The sequence below is a fragment of the Artemia franciscana genome, chromosome 3, assembly GCF_032884065.1.
Source record: "Artemia franciscana chromosome 3, ASM3288406v1, whole genome shotgun sequence".
Lineage (NCBI taxonomy): Eukaryota > Metazoa > Arthropoda > Branchiopoda > Anostraca > Artemiidae > Artemia > Artemia franciscana.
In genome coordinates, this window is record NC_088865.1 from 30,862,401 (window position 1) to 30,881,951 (window position 19,551).

At 36.1% G+C, this 19,551-nt stretch overlaps 1 protein-coding gene across 2 annotated transcripts in view; it reads right to left on the reverse strand.

The window, feature by feature from the left end:
* Window positions 1-19,551, reverse strand: part of LOC136025148 (dedicator of cytokinesis protein 1-like) — a 132,537-nt gene that overhangs the window by 89,841 nt on the left and 23,145 nt on the right. For both annotated transcript variants that reach the window (XM_065700899.1, XM_065700897.1), the window contains exons 6-7: window positions 11,407-11,645; window positions 9,138-9,258 (exon numbers count right to left, since the gene is read on the reverse strand). In XM_065700899.1, coding sequence (XP_065556971.1) covers window positions 9,138-9,258; window positions 11,407-11,645 — 360 coding nt within the window. The remainder of the gene's footprint in view (window positions 1-9,137; window positions 9,259-11,406; window positions 11,646-19,551) is intronic.

Sequence of the window (19,551 nt, forward strand, 5' to 3'; positions counted from 1 at the left end):
TTCATAACTTGCAGCCCTTCACCCAGAGACATTGGGGAGGAGGTGGGTTAAGTCATCCTCAAAAATTTTGATCGGGTGACTTTGGGGGAAATGATCATCCATGGAAAAAAAACAAAAAACAATCAAACAAATAAGCAAGCATCCATCATCTTTCTTCTGGTAAAAAAAAAAAATATACAAAATTCAACATTTTTGTACATAGGAGTAAACCTCTATAGGAAGGTTCTCTGATATGATGAATCTAATGGTGTGATTAAATAAAAAGACAAGTTTTTTTTAATGAAAGTAAGGAGCAACATTAAAACTTAAAACAAACAGAAATTACTCCGTATATGAAAGGGGCTTTTCCTCCTCAACGCCTCGCTCTTTACGCTAAAAGCTTGACTCTTTCTCTTAACTCTACTTTTTAAAACAGTAAGAAACTTTAACGTAAAGAGTGGGGCGTTGAGGAGGAAAAGCCCCTTTCATATACGGAGTAATTTCTGTTTGTTTTACGTTTTAATGTTGCTCCTTACTTTCATTTAAAAAAAACTTGTTTTTTTATTTAATTTCTGGACGTTTTTGAATTAATGCATGTTTTGATCTTGCTTCTCCTCACATAAATAATTAAAACGAAATTTACAAATTAATTAATTGCAATTAATCAGAAGATTTTGAGAAAAAAGGAGTGAGGGAAGAGGCCTAGTTGCCCTCCAATTTTTGTTTACTTAAAAAGGCAACTAGAACTGTTAATTTTTTACAAATATTTAATTGGTAAAAAATATATGTGACTTATGAATTAAACTTGCGTAACGAACTTCTATATTCGTATGTTTTTGTTGCGTATATGAGGGGGTATAACCGTCGTCAATACCTCGCTCTTTACACTAAAGCTTAAATTTATTCCCAATTCCTTAAGAATAACTTCTGAATCACAAAGACCGTAGAATAATTAGTCGAAATTACTAAAAATGCTTTAGCATACAGAGTGAGGTATAACGAGGAGGTAAACCCCTAATGTGCGTAATAATTTTTGTTCGTTTTAAGTTTTAATGCTGCCCCTTACTTTCAGCAGAAAAAACTTTTTATACTTATTTTTTCATTGTTTTTTCAAATAATGCTAGAAAATCCTGCACCCCCTTCATTGAAATTCTCTTCCCCTATGAGAAGTTCCTCCATGGAAATATCCTCCCACGTAACCCCTCCCCCATAAACCAAAAAATCCCCCTGAAAACGTCTGTACACTTCCCAGTAACCATTACTATATGTAAACACAGGTCAAAGTTTGTAACTTGCAGCCCCTCCCAAGGGGACTGCGGGGGAGTAAGTCGTCCCTAAGGACACAGTTATTAGGTTTTTCGACTATGGTGAATATATGGCTATCTCAGAATTTTGATCCGGTGACTTTTTGGAAAAAATGAGCGTGGGAGGGGGCCTAGGTGCCCTCCAATTTTTTCGGCCACTTAAAAAGGGCACTAGAGCATTTAGTTTCCGTTAGAATGAGCCCTCTCGTAACATTCTAGGACCACTTAGTTGATACGATCACCCCTGGGAAAAAAACAAACAAACAAAAAAACAAAAACAAAAAAACAAATAAACACGCATCCGTGATCTGTCTTCTGGCAAAAAATGCAAAATTCAGCATTTTTGTAGATAGGAGCTTAAAACTTCTAAAATAAGGTTCTCTGATGCGCTGAATCTGATGGTGGGATTTTCGTTAAGATTGTATGACTTTTAGGGGGTATTTCCCCCTATTTTCTAAAATGAGGAAATTTTCTCAGGCTCGTAACTTTTGATGGGTATAACTGGTCTTGATGAAACTTATACATTTAAAATCGGTATTAAAATGTGATTCTTTTGATGCGATCAATATCTATTGTCATCGAGACTCTGTCTCTTAGAATTTCGATTAATATTGAGCGGTATCGCTCCTTACTTACAGTTCGTTACCATGAACTGTGCGACAAAATGCTGTTATATAGTTTGTTGCTGTCTATCTGAGACAAGTGCCTCACCTTGGATTTTAGAGCAATGGCTTCTCCATGGCCCAAATCCCCCCCCCCAAAAAAAGACTTCTCAAAGGTGTTTTATTCTAAAAATCATAGGGCTTGACCCCTGACCATCCCTCCATGGACCAACACCCCCACCCCAAGAAAAAAAATTACTAACAATATTTTATTCAAAAATATGCCGTCGTTGCCAAGTGGACTGATGCCCTGGATACAGGATCCTTTGCCTGAGAGGGCGAGGGTTCGAATCCTAGTGTACCAATTATTTAGTTTGGAACGGGAGTGTGACTCTATAAGCTTAGCCAGAGTCGACCTAGCTCTAAATGGGTACCTGGAAAAATCTGGGGAAGGTAAACAGGTAGGGCGTGCGAAAGAACGGGATGGTAGGCTCCCCAACCCCCCATTTAACTTCCTGGCTGAAGGGACAAGGAACGGATATCAGCACCGCCGGTAGAGACTGTAAAGTCTAATGCCGTATTCTTTACGTATTTACTTTATTCAAAAATCATGAGAACTAGCCACTGGCCATCACCCCACCCATGACTCCCCTACAGAAAAAATGTATTAACAACATTATATAGCAAATATTATGCGAAATGGCCCCCAGCCCTACCTCCGTGCTCCCCTGAAAAATTATTTAACGATATTTTATTCAAAACATCATGGGAGTTGACCCAGGGCCCTCCTTCCATGGTCCGACCCCCTCCCCCCCCAAAAAATAATAACTTATTAGCGATATTTTTTTCCAAAAACATGGGAATTCAGTTTAATTTTATTAGATCTTTCCAAGATTGTTCAAGACACCTACACTTTTCACTACAAACAAGAGTTTGGGTACTGCCCGTTTTCCTAACGGTAAAAGCATAAAGTCTACTGCGTATTAGACGCTCCCATGATTTTGTAATTAAATACCGTTAATGAGTTCTTTTCTTTTGTAGTTTTTTGAAGGGGGATCAGGCCATGGAGGGAGGGCCAGGGGTTAGCTCCCGTGATTTTTAGAATAAAATATCGCTGATAAGTTGTTTTTTTGGAGGTGGGTCAGGCCATGGAGGCCATGATTGTCAGGGGTCAATCATGATTTTTGGAATAAAATATTTTTCATGAGTCGTTAGTAAGAAATTAAATAAGGGAACTAGAACTTTCAATTTCCAATCGAATGAGCCTCCTCCGAAGTTTATACGATCACCCTTCCATAAAAACCTTATATCCTTCCGGGGCATAATTTACAACACTTGCTCCCGGGTTCTGGGGGCTGTGTAAACCTCGGAGTTGTTTTTTTTTTTATATGATCTTTGGTCTATTTGAACAAAATAACTTTCTCAAAAATTCAATCGGGCCTATTTGGGGAAAACACGGTGGTGGTGGTTGGGGACTCGTTGCCATTTGCCACTTTTAATTTATAATCATATGAGTCCCCTCCATAGCTTATACGACCACATCTTCTGTAAAAGCCTTATATATCCCAAGAGCATAACTTACAACCCTTCCGCGGACTCTGGGAGGTTGTGTTAACCCCTGATTTATCAGGGTACCTGATTTATGATCTATTTTTAATAAAATGGATCTTTCAAAATGTTGATAGGATGCGTTTGGGTGAGAAGGGCGTAGGGGGGGGGGTAGTTGCCCTCCGATCTCTTTTGACTTTTAAAATGTGAACTCTAACTTTCAATTTCCAATTAATTGAGCCCCCTCTGAAGTTTATACGAGCATCCCTTCCATGTGAATAATGCAACCCCCATGGCATAACTTACAGCGCCTGCCCCCGGGCTCTGGGGAATTGTGTCGACCACAGAGTGTTTGATACCTGATCGTTGAGCTATTTTATTTTTATGGGGGAAAAAGGGCATGGGAGGCTAGTTACCCTCCAATCACTTTTACTCTTAAAAAGGGCACTAAAACTTTAAATTTCCAATCGAATGAGGCCCCAAAATTCCTAAGTCCAGCCCTTCCCGATGAAGTGCCACTAGAGAAAACAAAATAATAAAAAATTGGAGCCTTATGGCCCCTACTATAGGCAACGCTATAGGCTGACTTTGAAAATTATTTCCTTGATTGTTATGGGGCCACTAAGACTATGTGATTCATCATTTTTTTAAAAAACAATCTATTTTCACTAACCATAGTAGAAACGGAATATACCGGTACCACGCCCGAAAGCCATTATCATGAAGAATAAAGGTATTAGAAAGTAAATAAACTAACATAATAAAAACAAAAAATAAAAGGAAAAAGGAAAACAAAAACTCTTTACAGGACTATAAATGGAAATAGAAATGCACCAGATCTACACAAAACCAAAAGAAAACAAAAAAAGAAGAACTTACACCTTAAAGCTTCTAGTATTTATTTAATTCATACTTCAATTTTAAATTTTGCATCTGGTTTTGTTTTTAATTAATAAATAATGGACGTTCTAAGGATGTAAGCTTTTTTTCTTTGTTACAAATCTTTTCTCCTTTTCTTTATAAGTTTTGTTTGTGTTCCGCTACTTTAAAACAGGCGGTCAGTACCTTTTTTTTTGTTCCTAATTAGACTTTTTCAAAATCATTGGCCAGGAAAGTTACTCTCTGTTTGCTCATACAACAGAGAGTCAGTCTTAAATTATTTTACATAGTATTTAACAAATAAAAGTGAAATAAAAAATGATAAACTTTTTTTTTAAGTTTATTTTCACCCTTTTCAGGCATAAAAACACCGAAGAAGTGGAGACATAAACTCTTTTGTTTGGTTTTCAGAAAACTGTAAATTTACGTTTATTAATGGTATATATGTAGTTTAAACATACAAGAAGGTCATTTTAAAATTTCTTGCAGTTTAGCATAAGCTGAAGAATTACATCGTAATAGATAAGATGTTCAAGAAAACCCTACATCCCATCCTTACCATAACTACTACTACTCCTACTGCTAACAATTCACTACAGCGCCATGCTGGTTGAGACCAACACAGCTACGCATGCCCCTCTTAAATCGCAATTTATTCAAAGCATCCATTTTCACACCCTCTCAAGAAGTTCCCATTTCCCTTAAATCTTTCCATACGACATCCTCCCACCCCATTTTTTGGACGACCGCTTTCTGTTTGGCCTTAAACGGTTGGCCGACAAGAACAATCTTTGGCAATCATCCTTTGTCCGCACATCGTGTCCCAGTCATCTAATCCTATTCTCTCACTATAGCCCTAAAAAGCGGGATTGAACCACATTTTTTTGAACAGCTCACTATTTGAGATATGGTCAGTCAGTCGCGTGCCCAGAACAATCCGTAAGCAAGTTTTATAGAAAATATCTTGCAACCATAGCGTAGCACTGAAATAACATCATTCAGGGAATATCTGCCAAACTTCAGACCCACAAAATTCTAAGGTATCGATCTTATACTAGATTTTGTCGCCAAAGACAATACTGTAGTATGTCTATGGAAAAAATAGACATTAGGAAAATTAAGACATTCGAAAAATTGGCTATTGGTAGAATAAGAAGCTGCTTCCTTACGGAACGCGGGACTAAACTTATGTACATGCAATAGTTGTATCCAATACACTGTCGTAAGGTGTCTTTGATTCTTGTAATAATCCATCTAGTTGCTTTTGATAATACTGGCTGATATCTAGCAACTTCTTAGTGTGGCCGAAAACAGAATTGAGGTTTATTTACATCAATAGACGATTCGAAACATGAAAAGGTAATATTCTAAGATGACAGAAGAATCAGATGGCAAAAAAAGAAAGGACGAATTTCCTAACTAACTAACTAATGAGATAGCTAAAAAATAGACATATGTTTAGAAACAGAATTTCATCCTGAATCCAAATATAGCATTCATTTGCATTGAAAATGAATTCGCCCCCCCCCCCTACTTTGCAAATACATACCCAAGGTTGTATATCACTGACTTCCGGGTTGATGTACCGAAGACGCACTGAAATCTTCATATGTCACCTTTTTTTCAAATTGATTTATCAGTTTGTCAAAATCATAGAAAATTCATTGCATATATACAATTAAGGGTATATATTTGCATTTGCACGGTGGGGATGTAGGGGTAGGGGGAATAAAGTTCATTTCTGACGCAAATGATATATTTGAATTCAGGATAAAGTTCTGATTCTAAAGGTATGTCTATTTCTTAGCCACCTTATTGGTGAGTTAATCGGAAAATTCACCAAAGAAAGGTGCAGTTCTAGTTCCATTCAGTGAGCCTACCATCGCAATTTTGTCCCAAAATCACTATGATTCCCCAGTTCCTGAATGTTTCTCAAGGCAACACAAAAAATTGCTGATTTTTTTCACCAATTTGTATTATAAACCAGAGCTAATGAGAAATAAGAGCCAAAGGTGATAAAAAGCTTATACATGATAAGAAGCAAACTTACATTACTTGAAAAGCATACACATGATAAGAAGCAAACTTACATTACTTGAAAAGCATACACATGATGAGAAGCAAACTTACATTACTTGAAAAGCATACACATGATAAGAAGCAAACTTACATTACTTGAAAAGCATACACATGATAAGAAGCAAACTTACATTACTTGAAAAGCATACACATGATGAGAAGCAAACTTACATTACTTGAAAAGCATACACATGATGAGAAGCAAAAATGAGCAGCCTTACAAAATTTTCTGATTTTGTCAGCTCTTATTTTTATTTTGTAAATTGATAGCATGAGCAAATTATTTCATAAATTGATGCAAATATATAAAACAAAAGAATTTTTCTAAGAAGCCTAGGACTATATTCGGACCGAGGCAGAAGTGAGCTTGCTGTGAGAAAATTGTCATGGTAGCAGCTATCAGAATAGAATAAATAAGGTTGCACTTATATACTGACCAAGCAAATATATACAAAAGCAAGAGATTTGGGGCAGGGAACGGCATCTTCTGCGTCGTCAGGGACTTTCCCAGGAGGGGGAGGCAAGTGTTATCAAAAGCTTGTTGTTATCGACCTTTAATTGAAAATATAGGTTTTTTTCAAACTTTTCGTGGTTTAGTGGATGTTCTCTCCTTAGCCCCCTACCGAGCTATCGAGAAGCAATAAGGGTCATAGAAAAACAAAGGATCAAGAAGTGTATCATAATCATTAGATTAAAGCAAAAAGTTTTAGGTTAGTAGAGTAAAGAGGAAAGATACCACAACAAAAATACACAAATAGTCGCAAGTAGAATAGTGAGCAAATACTTTATTGATGAAAGCTACCAAGAAAAAGTTAAGAGATCTGCGAGGCTGCATCAAATAACTAATAGAGATAAAGTTTCTAAATTTTTGTCCTACCGGGGCTTAAAGTACTATGATTTAAAAATATTAGAATTGGCAGTCTTTAAAACCTTCCCTCTGACCCATGCGAGTGCAAGCTTGAGGCTTATTTGCCTCTTCCACAAAACTCCCAGAAACGTTCCATCTTGACTCAAATCATTCCCAGGATTAGTTTTTAATTTAGAAGTGAGACGAACCCATACACTCTGGACCCTCAAAATCTCCTGTCAGTGTCTACTCCTTGCTGAACATCCTTCTGCCAGATATCTTCTTGTTTTAACAGCCATTTTAAATTTTTGATAAAATAGGGAATCAGCCCTCCCAATACTGGCAGGTCTTTTCCAAAATTTTCAATTCCTGTTATGCCTTCAGTCACCACTTTCCAGTAGCTCTGTGGAATAGGAATGAAATGTGCTGGTCCATAGCTTATCGGTTATGCTCCAGCCTTGGCTGCTTTATCTGCTCTTTCACTGCCTTCAATACCCAAGTGTCCAGGGATTCACATCAGGATAATTCTATTTCCTTCGGATGCTAGACTATTAAATGCTTCACAACATTCCAACTCTTTTCTTGGCCAGCTCTTTATATTCTGAGGAGCCTTAAGGCATGCTTGGTCAGCAGCTAGAATACATATATTTCTATCTGTACTTTCTTTCTGCATTAGTATTCTATCTACCTGTTGTATTCTAAAATATTTCAGCCTGGTAAACCGTAGAAAATCTTCCCATATGATAACTAATAATTTCCTACTCCAAATCGGGTCTTTTCTGGCATATTACTATTTGAGTTCCCGATTTCCCATCAAATCACGAGCCATTTGTGACACAAAATATCGCATTAAACTCGAGGAGCCTCTCTACCTCCAACTCCATTTCTTTCCTATCCTTTATCGATCTGGAACTACCTTTCAGGTTCTCCCGTAGCAAAGTCGGTCTGATTACTGTCTGGTAAAGGTATATCGTCTTACTAGAAGCTAAGCCCCAGTTCTTTCCTTCCAGTTGTTGAAACTGGATTAGGGAAGATGCGGCTTTCCTTACTTTTTCTGTGCGGTGAGTTTCCTGCTTAGCTGTTATCAAAAATGGCTCTAAGATGCTTCACCTGTTTTTTTTCTAGAGGTCTGATGTTAATATATTCTTAGAGAAAAAAGAGTTTGCCATTTCCTCTGTTCGTGAAAACTTCTATGTCACTCTTATCGGGAGCTAATCGCAATTTATATCTTTGCGGCCATGTTTGATCGCAAAGACTATTCTTAACAAAACACCACACGTACGAGGAGCCTAAACCACCCTCCCCGAGGGCATCTCTTATGAAAAGATTTTGATTTTTTAACTCCTTTCATCTCCACGACAGCCTTTCGATTTCTGAGCACGTGAGAGTTTTAATTTCTAAATGGATTTATCTATTTGTCTTCAAGAATGGCATCATTGAATGTATCTTCTATGACTAGGAAAACGCCAAGCGCATATTCTTTATTCTCAAAAGCATGAGGCTTTGTCCAATTTTTTAAAAAGGCCCTGAAATCGCTTGAAAATGGCGTTATGACATTACGGGTAAATTAATGAAGATTATGAATACGATAGTTGAAAAGGGGGAAGTACCTAGTAACTCTAGAAAACTTTAATTAAACCCCCCTATAAAAGTGGTGATAAGAGTGTGTATGAGAATTATAGAGGTATTTCGTTGGTTTCTATAGGAAGCAAATTAATCAATATGATGATACTTCTTATGTTTTTTTTAAAGATGCTGTAGATAAAGTTTTAAGAGAAAGACAGAGTGGTTTTAGGAAGGGGAGAAGATGCACCGACCAAGTTTTGAGAAGTGTCCGAGTTATCAAATAATACAGAGATACAAATTTAGCATTATGCGTGATATAGAACAAGAGCTTACTTCATTCATGTTCCCTTGTAAAAGTCCAAAAGAGCACCAAAGACCTTGGCCCTTGTGGTCCTTGTCTCGCATTTGAAGCATTCGCTTTAAACAGGCATCTAAACTCTCCTTTTCATTGCACCTGTTGATAGTCAAACAAGTCAAAATTGGTAACGCCAGCATAATACCATAAATTCAAGTAACAGGGGGGGACTCCATATCATCATTTTTCGTGTTTTATTATTTTCTTTTTTAGAATAAGAGTAAACAGTTGTTTTTATAGAAAGATAGTTCATAGCACTTTTTGTAAAATGCAAAATTTAGAAAGCATGATTTACAAGTCCTCAACAACCTTAAACACATTTGTTTTGTTGTTTTTTTTTGTTTTTTTTTTCAGGCAAATATAGAGTTTATGAACTGATCTCTACCATTATATTAGGTACTGGGCTAATTCCCAATGTTTTAAATTATTTGTATAGCTATGAAGCACATTTTCCTTTAATTATTTTAAACCACAGAAAATTAAAAGAAAACAAACTCAGATAAAAAAGACAACAAAGGAAAAATATTAGACAAGGAAGAGTAATATAAAAATAAAAGTGATCTCACGTAGTGGTCATAAAGGCTCGTGATCTCGATGAACAATTTTAAGATACAATATGGAAAATTTGTTTACACACTTATCAATTAACTTTTGTTTCCAGCTAAAGAAAAGTTAATGCATGAAACTAAAAAAAGGGGGCTTCATTTTTTATACCAAAGGCACAACTCCTCGAAATGGAACTAAGCTAATAACTTTCCTTCAAGCACATAATACTGGTGGAACTCAAAAGGTTAAACCACATATTATAGGAAAATCTATAAAACCAAGCTGAATCAAAGTAATAAAACTGATATCCACAGCTCATTAGTCAAAATCCTGGATAGCGATCTAACACTTTATTAAACTGTTGACCTTAATTAGCACTGACAGGAAAAAAAAGGAAAACACAACATATTACTTTTGTAATATTTTCAAATTTATAATAGCCAGCCACCATTAGACCATGTAAAACTGATTATGAAAATGATTCGATGGCTCAAATTCCAGGTTAGCATTTTGAAAATTGTTTATGTTTAGCTTTCATTTTTTTTTCTTAATTTGTATGAAACTTGAGTACTTGAGTATAATGCTTGAGTATACACGAGAACAGACTCGGTATTTGTATCCTTCTCTTGAAAAGCCAAATGTATAACTAAGATGTAATCTTGCGATATTCACCAAACAATATGACAATTATGGATAAAAAAGATTTTTTTTCAGCCTTTCACACCTCTCTTAAAAAGCTGTAAACTTTATTGTTACCCGTGGTTTATATTGCCTTTTGCTTAAAGAAGAAAGTACAGGATACATTGATCTATTTCAAATTATATGATTTTATAGTGTCTGTATTTCGTATAGAACACCCGCATATAAACTTAAAACCATAAACTATGTTATTAATAGACATAAAATATATCTATTAGGAATAATAAAACGTCAAACAAATATTTTGTCAATATGTATGTTCACACCCAAGAGTAAGCATGAATGCTGTCAGAGCGCTCTTAAAAGTTCCCCCCTTTGTTCTTGTCACTTAAAAGTTCCTGGATGACGCGATGTGGTAAGTTAGCTGCATAGCCTACAATTTAGCGGGAAACAATTCATACGCTGAACTTGGTGTTAATTCATCGTTTTTAAATAGCAGAGATCAGAAGTAAAAACTGCATGTTCTGTTTTATCTCATCAAATTTTTTAAACTGATTGTTTTATAATTATAGAGTGAATTTATCAGTAAAAAAAAATATAGGGAAGCTTCTTTTCTTTCAAAATACTAGAAATTGGAGCAGAATTGAGTAAGCCTTGATACGTTATTGAGAAACTGAACAGAAGCAATCCAAGAGTTGGCTTTAGAATGAGTTTTTTGATTATGTGGATTTAGATTTTATCAGAGGGGATATAATTCAGCTTTGTTAGAGTCTAAGACCGTATACCCTCGTTTTTTAATTTTACCCATCTGAAGCCAAAACAGCACATGGTCACCTTTAATTTCACCATCACTGATGCAGTCAGATATCGACGGGGAATCAAATCAGTATGTAGCAGCAGCTTAACAACCCTAAAGGAGATTCTAGAAGTCCTCTAGCCTTATCTCGTAAGAGTGTTTTGTATGATAATTGTTTTGCCTTGGCTAGCTTTTCAGCAATGATCTTATAAGGATCCATCCTAGGGAAATAAAAAGAATCATAATCAATCAAAGAATTAACTTACGAAATAAAGGGAATAAAACAATGTTTATCCTCGTCCCATGATTTGCTTCCTTTCATGATCTGAGTGATATCATACATTGCAACACCAAAAGGTCGCCTCATTTGAGACTCTGGAGACACTTTTCTCGAGATATGATATGACTTCCTGTTGTCATTTTCTCTGGCTTCCATACCACCCAATCGGACGACGTTACAGACTAGTAAAAGACGCTCTCGACGAAGATCGGTACTGCCAAAGTCCTGGAAAATAAAACAATAATTTCAATGTTTCAATTTTTTTCCTATTTTCAGAGGCAGCCTAAGTAAAGGGCCATATACATCAATGTATTATTTTTTCCCAAGCAATTCGTATAGAAAGGACGGCCGTAAAAATTCCGGAGTAACTTCATTCGCCAGGAAGTTGAAACTTGTAATACCCTTTTCAAGAGCGGAGGGCAGCCAGCCCCTCCCCCTCCCAAGCCGTTTTTTGCTACCCAACCCCTCGCGCGACTCCCTGAGATGTTCGACGAAAATGTGGGGATAGCCAATAGCTCAAAATAACCGAAAGGTCCAATAAATATAAATTTGGTGATAGTATGAACTCCACAGTCCCTGGAACAAGGGCTGTCAATTAAGCAAATAGCCAATTGAAAACCCACATATTTTATAGTGAAAAAGGGGACGGCTCCTTATTGTTGGATATGCAATTGTCACGAAACTTTCAGGAATCATTCTCCGGTCAAAAAAAATCAAACGTGTGTGGTGGAGGGAGGGGTAGGGGCCCAAAAATAGCCCAAAAGATTTTTGTCCCTGATAAGTTTAAAACTCACAACCTTAAGTCTTTGGACCAAGAGGAATCTCTTGGTCCGATCGGTTTGAAACTTACACAGTAAGTTCTTGGACTAAGGATGTCTCATTTAGAAAGAAAAATAGAAAGAAGATATTGACCTTCCCAAAAACGGCCAAGCAAAGGGTCAAAAACTCTACTTCCTCGGGTACTTCGTATGAAAGAGCCGGTCGTAAAAACATGGGAGAGGGCTTATTCGAATAAAAATGTAAAGTTCTAGTGCCCATTTTAAGAAACAAGAAGGGAAAACAGCCTACTTCCATGTCCTTTTCTGCTACCCCCCCCCCCAGGGAGCTTTATGACATTGGATCAGAAATGTTGATTACAAGTCATTGGGACCTTTCAACGTTACATGTACTCCCTGGGGAGCCCTCCATCTTCCCGAGAAAACAGTAGGAACAAAAAGATGACTCATTTGGAGGTTACTACTTACACAGAGGATCATTATATACAAGTCTACCAAATGCCGAGTGACAGGGACCGGCTTCTAAATCGGCGACATTGTTGTTTCTTTTCTTAACTGGAATATTAATATTTCTAGTCACTAAAACGGTCTAAAATTTTCTAGTCACCCCAACACCTAGTTGGTGGGGGCGCTTCGCACCCCCCAAGCCCCCGCGCGCGCGTAAGTCACGCGCCATATTATTTACGCGCCATTGTAGTTGTGTCCCTGTGTCCCACCAGTGAATATATATATATATATATATATATATATATATATATATATATATATATATATATATATATATATATATATATATATATATATATATATATATATGTTTTTAACTACGTAAAACTTGCGAATATACAACATTCTTCGCTGTCCCATTGTCTGTCCATATAAACAGATTGTCAGGTTTATCGACTCTTGAACATGCAATATATAATTGTCCATGGGAAAAACAATCCGTATTCAGATCTATACCTCATTATTCTAATGATTGCCCTTGAGCTTTGTTGACGGTGATTGCTTTGCTAATCGAACATTCCCTGTGTCCCTGTCGTCATTTATATATCCCCCTGTGCCCCCGGCGTCCCCGTTGTAGTTGTGTCCCTGTGTCCCGGTATTGCCCTTGAGCTTTATTGATGATGATTGCTAATCGAACATTCCCTGTATTGCCCTTGGGCTTTGTTGATGGTAATTGCTAATCGAGCATTCCAAACATGACGTCAGTCGACAAACAACTTCATGACGACATACAGCTCAATCCTTATAACGTCAGTCGACAAACATGACGTCAGTCGACAGACAAACAACTTATTTATATATATATATATATATATATATATATATATATATATATATATATATATATATATATATATATATATATATATATATATATATATGTATATATATATACATATATATATACATATATATATATATATATATATATATATATATATATATATATATATATATATATATATATATGTATGTATATATATCTATGTATATAAAAATAAGTTGTCTGTGTGTGTGTCTGTCGAGTGACGTCATGTTTGTGTGTCGACTGACGTCATGTTTTCGACTGACGAAATTACAGACCGGGACATCGGGACACAAATGACGACCGGGACACCGGCACATAGGGAATATAAATGACGACCGGGACACCGGCACATAGGGAATATAAATGACGACCGGGACACTCAAAGAGAAAGCGACCAGAACACAAGGAATGTTCGATTAGCAATCACCATCAATAAAGCAACGGGACACAAATGACGACTGGGACACAGGGAGTATAAATGACGACCAGGACATAAGTAAAAAAAAACTTAAAAAACTAAAAAAAAGGTAAAAACTACAAAAAAACTAAAAAGAAAAAAAACTAAAAACTAATAAAAAAACTAAAAAAACTAAAAAAGGAAAAAAATAAAAAAAGGAAAAAAAATGAAAAATAAAGGAGAAAAACAAAACTAAAAATACAGACCGGGACACCGGGACACAAATGACGACCGGGACACCGGGACACAAGGAATATAAATGACGCCCGGGACACTCAAAGAGAAATCACAGACTGGGACACCGGGACACAAATGACAACCGGGACACAGGGAATATAAATTACGACCGGGAACCTCAAAGAGAAATTACTGACTGGGACACCCGGATACAAATCACGACCGGGACACAGGGAATATAAATGACGACCGGGACATAGGGACACAACTACAACAGGGACGCCGGGGGCACAGGCGGGATATATAAATGACGACCGGGACACAGAGATTGTTCGAATAGAAATTACAGACCGGGACACAAATGACGACCGGGACACCGGGACACAGGGAATATAAATGACGACTGGGACACTCAAAGAGAAATTACAAACTGGGATACCGGGACACAAATGACGACCGGGACACAAAGAATATAAATGACGACCGGGACACAGGGACACATCATTAGAATAATGAGGTATAGATCTGAATACGGATTGTTTTTCCCATGGACAATTATATGTTGCATGTTCAAGAGTCAGTAAACCTGACAATCTATTTATATGCACAGACAATGGGACAGCGAGAATGTTGTATATTCGCATGTTTACGTAGCTAAAAACATATATATATATATATATATATATATATATATATATATATATATATATATATATATATATATATATATATATCTATCTATCTCTATTCACAGGTGGGACACAGGGACACAACTACAATGGCGCGTAACTAATATAGCGCGTAACAACTTACGCACGCGGGGGGGCTTGGGGGGGGGGGCGCGAAGCGCCCCACCAACTAGGTGTTGGGGTGGCGCGAGTATCTTATATATATATAAATATAGCTAGTATCTTTTATATATAGAAATAAGTTGTTTGTCTGTGTACTGACGTCATGTTTGTGTGTCGACTGACGTCACGTATGTCGACTGACGAAATTACAGACCGGGATACCGGGATACAAATGACGACCGGTACACTCAAAGAGAAATTACAGACTGGGACACCGGGACACAAATAACGACAGGGGCACAGGGAATATAAATAACGACCGGGACACAGGGACACAACTACAACGGGGATGCTGGGGGCACAGGGGGGATACATCGGGACACAAATGACGACCAAGACATCTATATATATAAAAATAAGTTGTTTGTCTGTGTACTGACGTCATGTTTGTGTGTCGACTGACGAAATTACAGACCGGGACACCGGGACACAAATGACGACCGGGGACACTCAAAGAGAAATTACAGACTGGGATACCAGGACACAAATAACGACCGGGACACAGGGAATATAAATGACGACCGGGACACAGGGACACAACTACAACAGGGGCACAGGGGGGATACACCGGGACACAAATGACGACCGGGACACAGGGAATATAAATGACGACCGGGACACAGGGACACAACTACAACGGGGGGCACAGGGGGATATATAAATGACGACGGGGACACAGGGAATGTTCGATTAGCAATCACCATCAACAAAGCTCAAGGGCAATCATTAGAATAATGGGGTATAGATCTGAATACGGATTGTTTTTCCCATGGATAATTATGTATTGCATGTTCAAGAGTCGGTAAACCCGACAATCTATTTATATGCACAGGCAATGGGACAGCGAAGAATGTTGTATATTCGCAAGTTTTACTTAGTTAAAAACATATATATATATATATATATATATATATATATATATATATATATATATATATATATATATATATATATATATATATATATATATATATATATCTATATATATAAAAATAAGTTGTCTGTGTGTGGATCTGTGGATGGATCAGGTGACGTCACCTGAAAAAACTGGATCAGGTGACGTCAAAACTGAAAAAACTAAAAAAAGGCAAAAATTACAAAAAAAAACTAAAAACTAATAAAAAAAATAAAAAAGCTAAAAAACTAAAAAAAACTAAAAAAAGGCAAAAACTACAAAAAAAACTAAAAACTAATAAAAAAGCTAAGAAACTAAAAAAACTAAAAAAAGGCAAAAACTACAAAAAAAACAAAACTAATAAAAAAAATAAAAAAGCTAAAAAACTAAAAAAACTAAAAAAAGGTAAAAAACTAAAAAAACTAAAAACTAAAAAAACTAAAAAAAAGGAAAAAACTGAAAAATAAGCTAAAATAAAGGTAAAAAGAAATAAAAAACTAAAAAAAAAACTGAAAAAACTAAAAAAAGGAAAAACTACAAAAAAACTAAAAACTAATAAAAAAAAGTAAAAAAGCTAAAAAACTAAAAAAAAACTAAAAAAACTAAAAAAAGGTAAAAAACTAAAAAAAATAAAAAATAAAAAAAAACTAAAAAAAGGAAAAAACTGAAAAATAAGCTAAAATAAAGGTAAAAACCAATAAAAAACTAAAAAGAAAAAAAGGAAAAAACTAAAAAAAATTTTCATCTAAAAAACTAAAAAAAACTAAAAAAGGTAAAAACTAAAAGAACTAAGAAAGAAAAAAATAAATGACGACACTCAAAGAGAAAGCGACCAGGACAAAAACAGGGACACAACTACAACGGGGACACCGGGGGAAACAGGGGGATATAAATGACGACCGGGACAAAAAAACTAAAAAGAAAAAAAAACTAAAAACTAATAAAAAACTAAAAAATCTAAAAATCTAAATAAACTAAAAAAGAAAAAAAAAGGAAAAAAATAAAGGAGAAAAACAAAACTAAAAAACGAATGTATATACAGACCGGGACACCGGGATACAAATGACGACCGGGACACAGGGAATATAAATGACGACCGGGACACAGGGACACAACTACAACGGGGACACCGGGGGAAACAGGGGGATATAAATGACGACCGGGACACCGGGACAGGGAATGGTCGATTAGCAATCACCATCAACAAAGCTCAAGGGCAATCATTAGAATCATGAGGTATAGATCTGAAAACAGATTGTTTTCCCATGGACCATTATATGTTGCATGTTCAAGAGTCGGTAAACCTGACAATCTATTTATATGCAAAGACAATGGGACAGCAAAGAATGTTGTATATTCGCAAGTTTTACGTAGTTAAAACCATATATATATATATATATATATATATATATATATATATATATATATATATATATATATATATATATATATATATATATATATATATCTATATTCACAGGTGGGACATAGGGACACAACTACAATGGCGCGTAACTATTATGGCGCGTAACTATTATGGCGCGTAACGACTTACGCGCGCGGGGGGGCTTGGGGGGGGGGGGGGCGCGAAGCGCCCCCACCAACTAGGTGTTGGGGTGGCGCGAAGCGCCACCTCAACAGCTAGTATATATATATATATATATATTCACAGGTGGGACACAGGGACACAACTACAATGGCAATCATTAGAATAATGAGGTATAGATCTGAATACGGATTGTTTTTCCCGTGGATAATTATATATTGCATGTTCAAGAGTCGGTAAACCCGACAATCTATTTATATGCACAGGCAATGGGACAGCGAAGAATGTTGTATATTCGCAAGTTTTACGTAGTTAAAAACATATATACATAAATATATATATATATATATATATATATATATATATATATATATATATATATATATATATATATATATATATATATTCACAGGTGGGACACAGGGACACAACTACAATGGCGCGTAACGACTTACGCGCGCGGAGGGGCTTAGGGGGCGCGAACCGCCCCCACCAACTAGGTGTTGGGGTGGTGCGAAGCGCCACCCCAAAAGCTAGTATATATATATATATATATATATATATATATATATATATATATATATATATATATATATATATATATATATATATATATAATGCCCCGGAACGCGGCAGACTTCTATATATCGATTCTTATTGTCGCTTGTCATCTAACCGTAGACGTAAGCTTTTTCTTGATGTCATGACGTCCTCACAGGTTCGTTGCAAACACCCTGGGAAAATACGAATTCTTCCTTGAAGTCCTGAACTATTTAGATGGCTTTTGTGGCCAGTCATCGCTGTTCCTTGTTTTCCAACCATATTCAAATATTGTTTCAATTACCAGTTTTTTGCTCTTTAAGCAATTTTATGCAGACTTCTGCATGAAAATCTTCAATTTTTCCACATAAGCGTGACAAGTGACAACATCATGGCAATACTGATGTATACAAATATGACGCCACTGACATGAATATTTTTTTCAAAATTAAGGCTCTTAACGAATTTTCTCAAACTCCTTACCATTCTAAATCGCTTTTTTAGGCCGGAATATCTCAAGATACAAATTTTCCTTAAAAAATCTGGAGCCGTTTTCAAGAAAAAAATAATACAATAAATAAATACACAATTATTGCTCGTCTGTCTGTCCAGTGAACTTGTTGCTAAAATATTCAAGATAGAAACGTTAAATTTTTCAGAATGGCTCATAGAAAAAGCCCTAGCCTTTCAGATCGCTCTTTTGCTCGTGAAATATAAAAGAGCTGTTCAAAGTATATTTCGTTTTCATCAAAGCGTGTGACATCCTAGTCTTCAGGGAGTGTGAATATAACACTAATTCGTGGCAGTTTCTGCTCGTTGTAAGACTGACTTCTTTTATGAAAAAAACCTCATCGTTTTAATTTCAATTTTACATTTCATTTTAAAACTCCCTTTTAATTTAATATGATTTAGGAACTCATAAATTTAAATTTCAAAAAATTATGATTTAAATCTTCTTAACCGTGTTTAGTTTTAGTATGATTTAATATGAAGTATAAAAGTATTTAGAAGATTTAATTTAAGTATTTAGAAGATTATGAAGTATTTAGTAGATTTAATATGAAGTATAAAATAAGAAACCCACGAAGAGTAGACTATGGTGTAGGGTGCTTTAACTCAGAGACTTATGGCACCGACACAATGCACCGCGTTTTTACTTTCAGACACAAGTGGTGTCGGGACGAAGGCACGATTCCATGACTGGCAAGGGTCAAAATCTTGAAGTACTGACTGTAGTGTAGTGATTGAGGCAAGCGGAGAGGGGACATCAGGCTATATTTGCGAGATATTAAGCCCGAGCATTTCCAAGATCGTAAAAAACACAATTATCTCGTAATTCATCCACGTTAAGTTGACCACGTTTAATTCTCGTAATTCATCCCCGTAAGTCTCGTAATTCATCCACGTTTAATTTGAGATGCAAATTAAATTTAAAAATGTGGAAACACGGCAGCTTCAGCTTTTTGAAACAGAATCAAATAATTAACGGAACAGGAGACTACTTTCATGTTCATCTTAAACTTATCATTTCTGATGGCTATGTTTTGTAAGCGAACGAAGGGTAATATCAACTC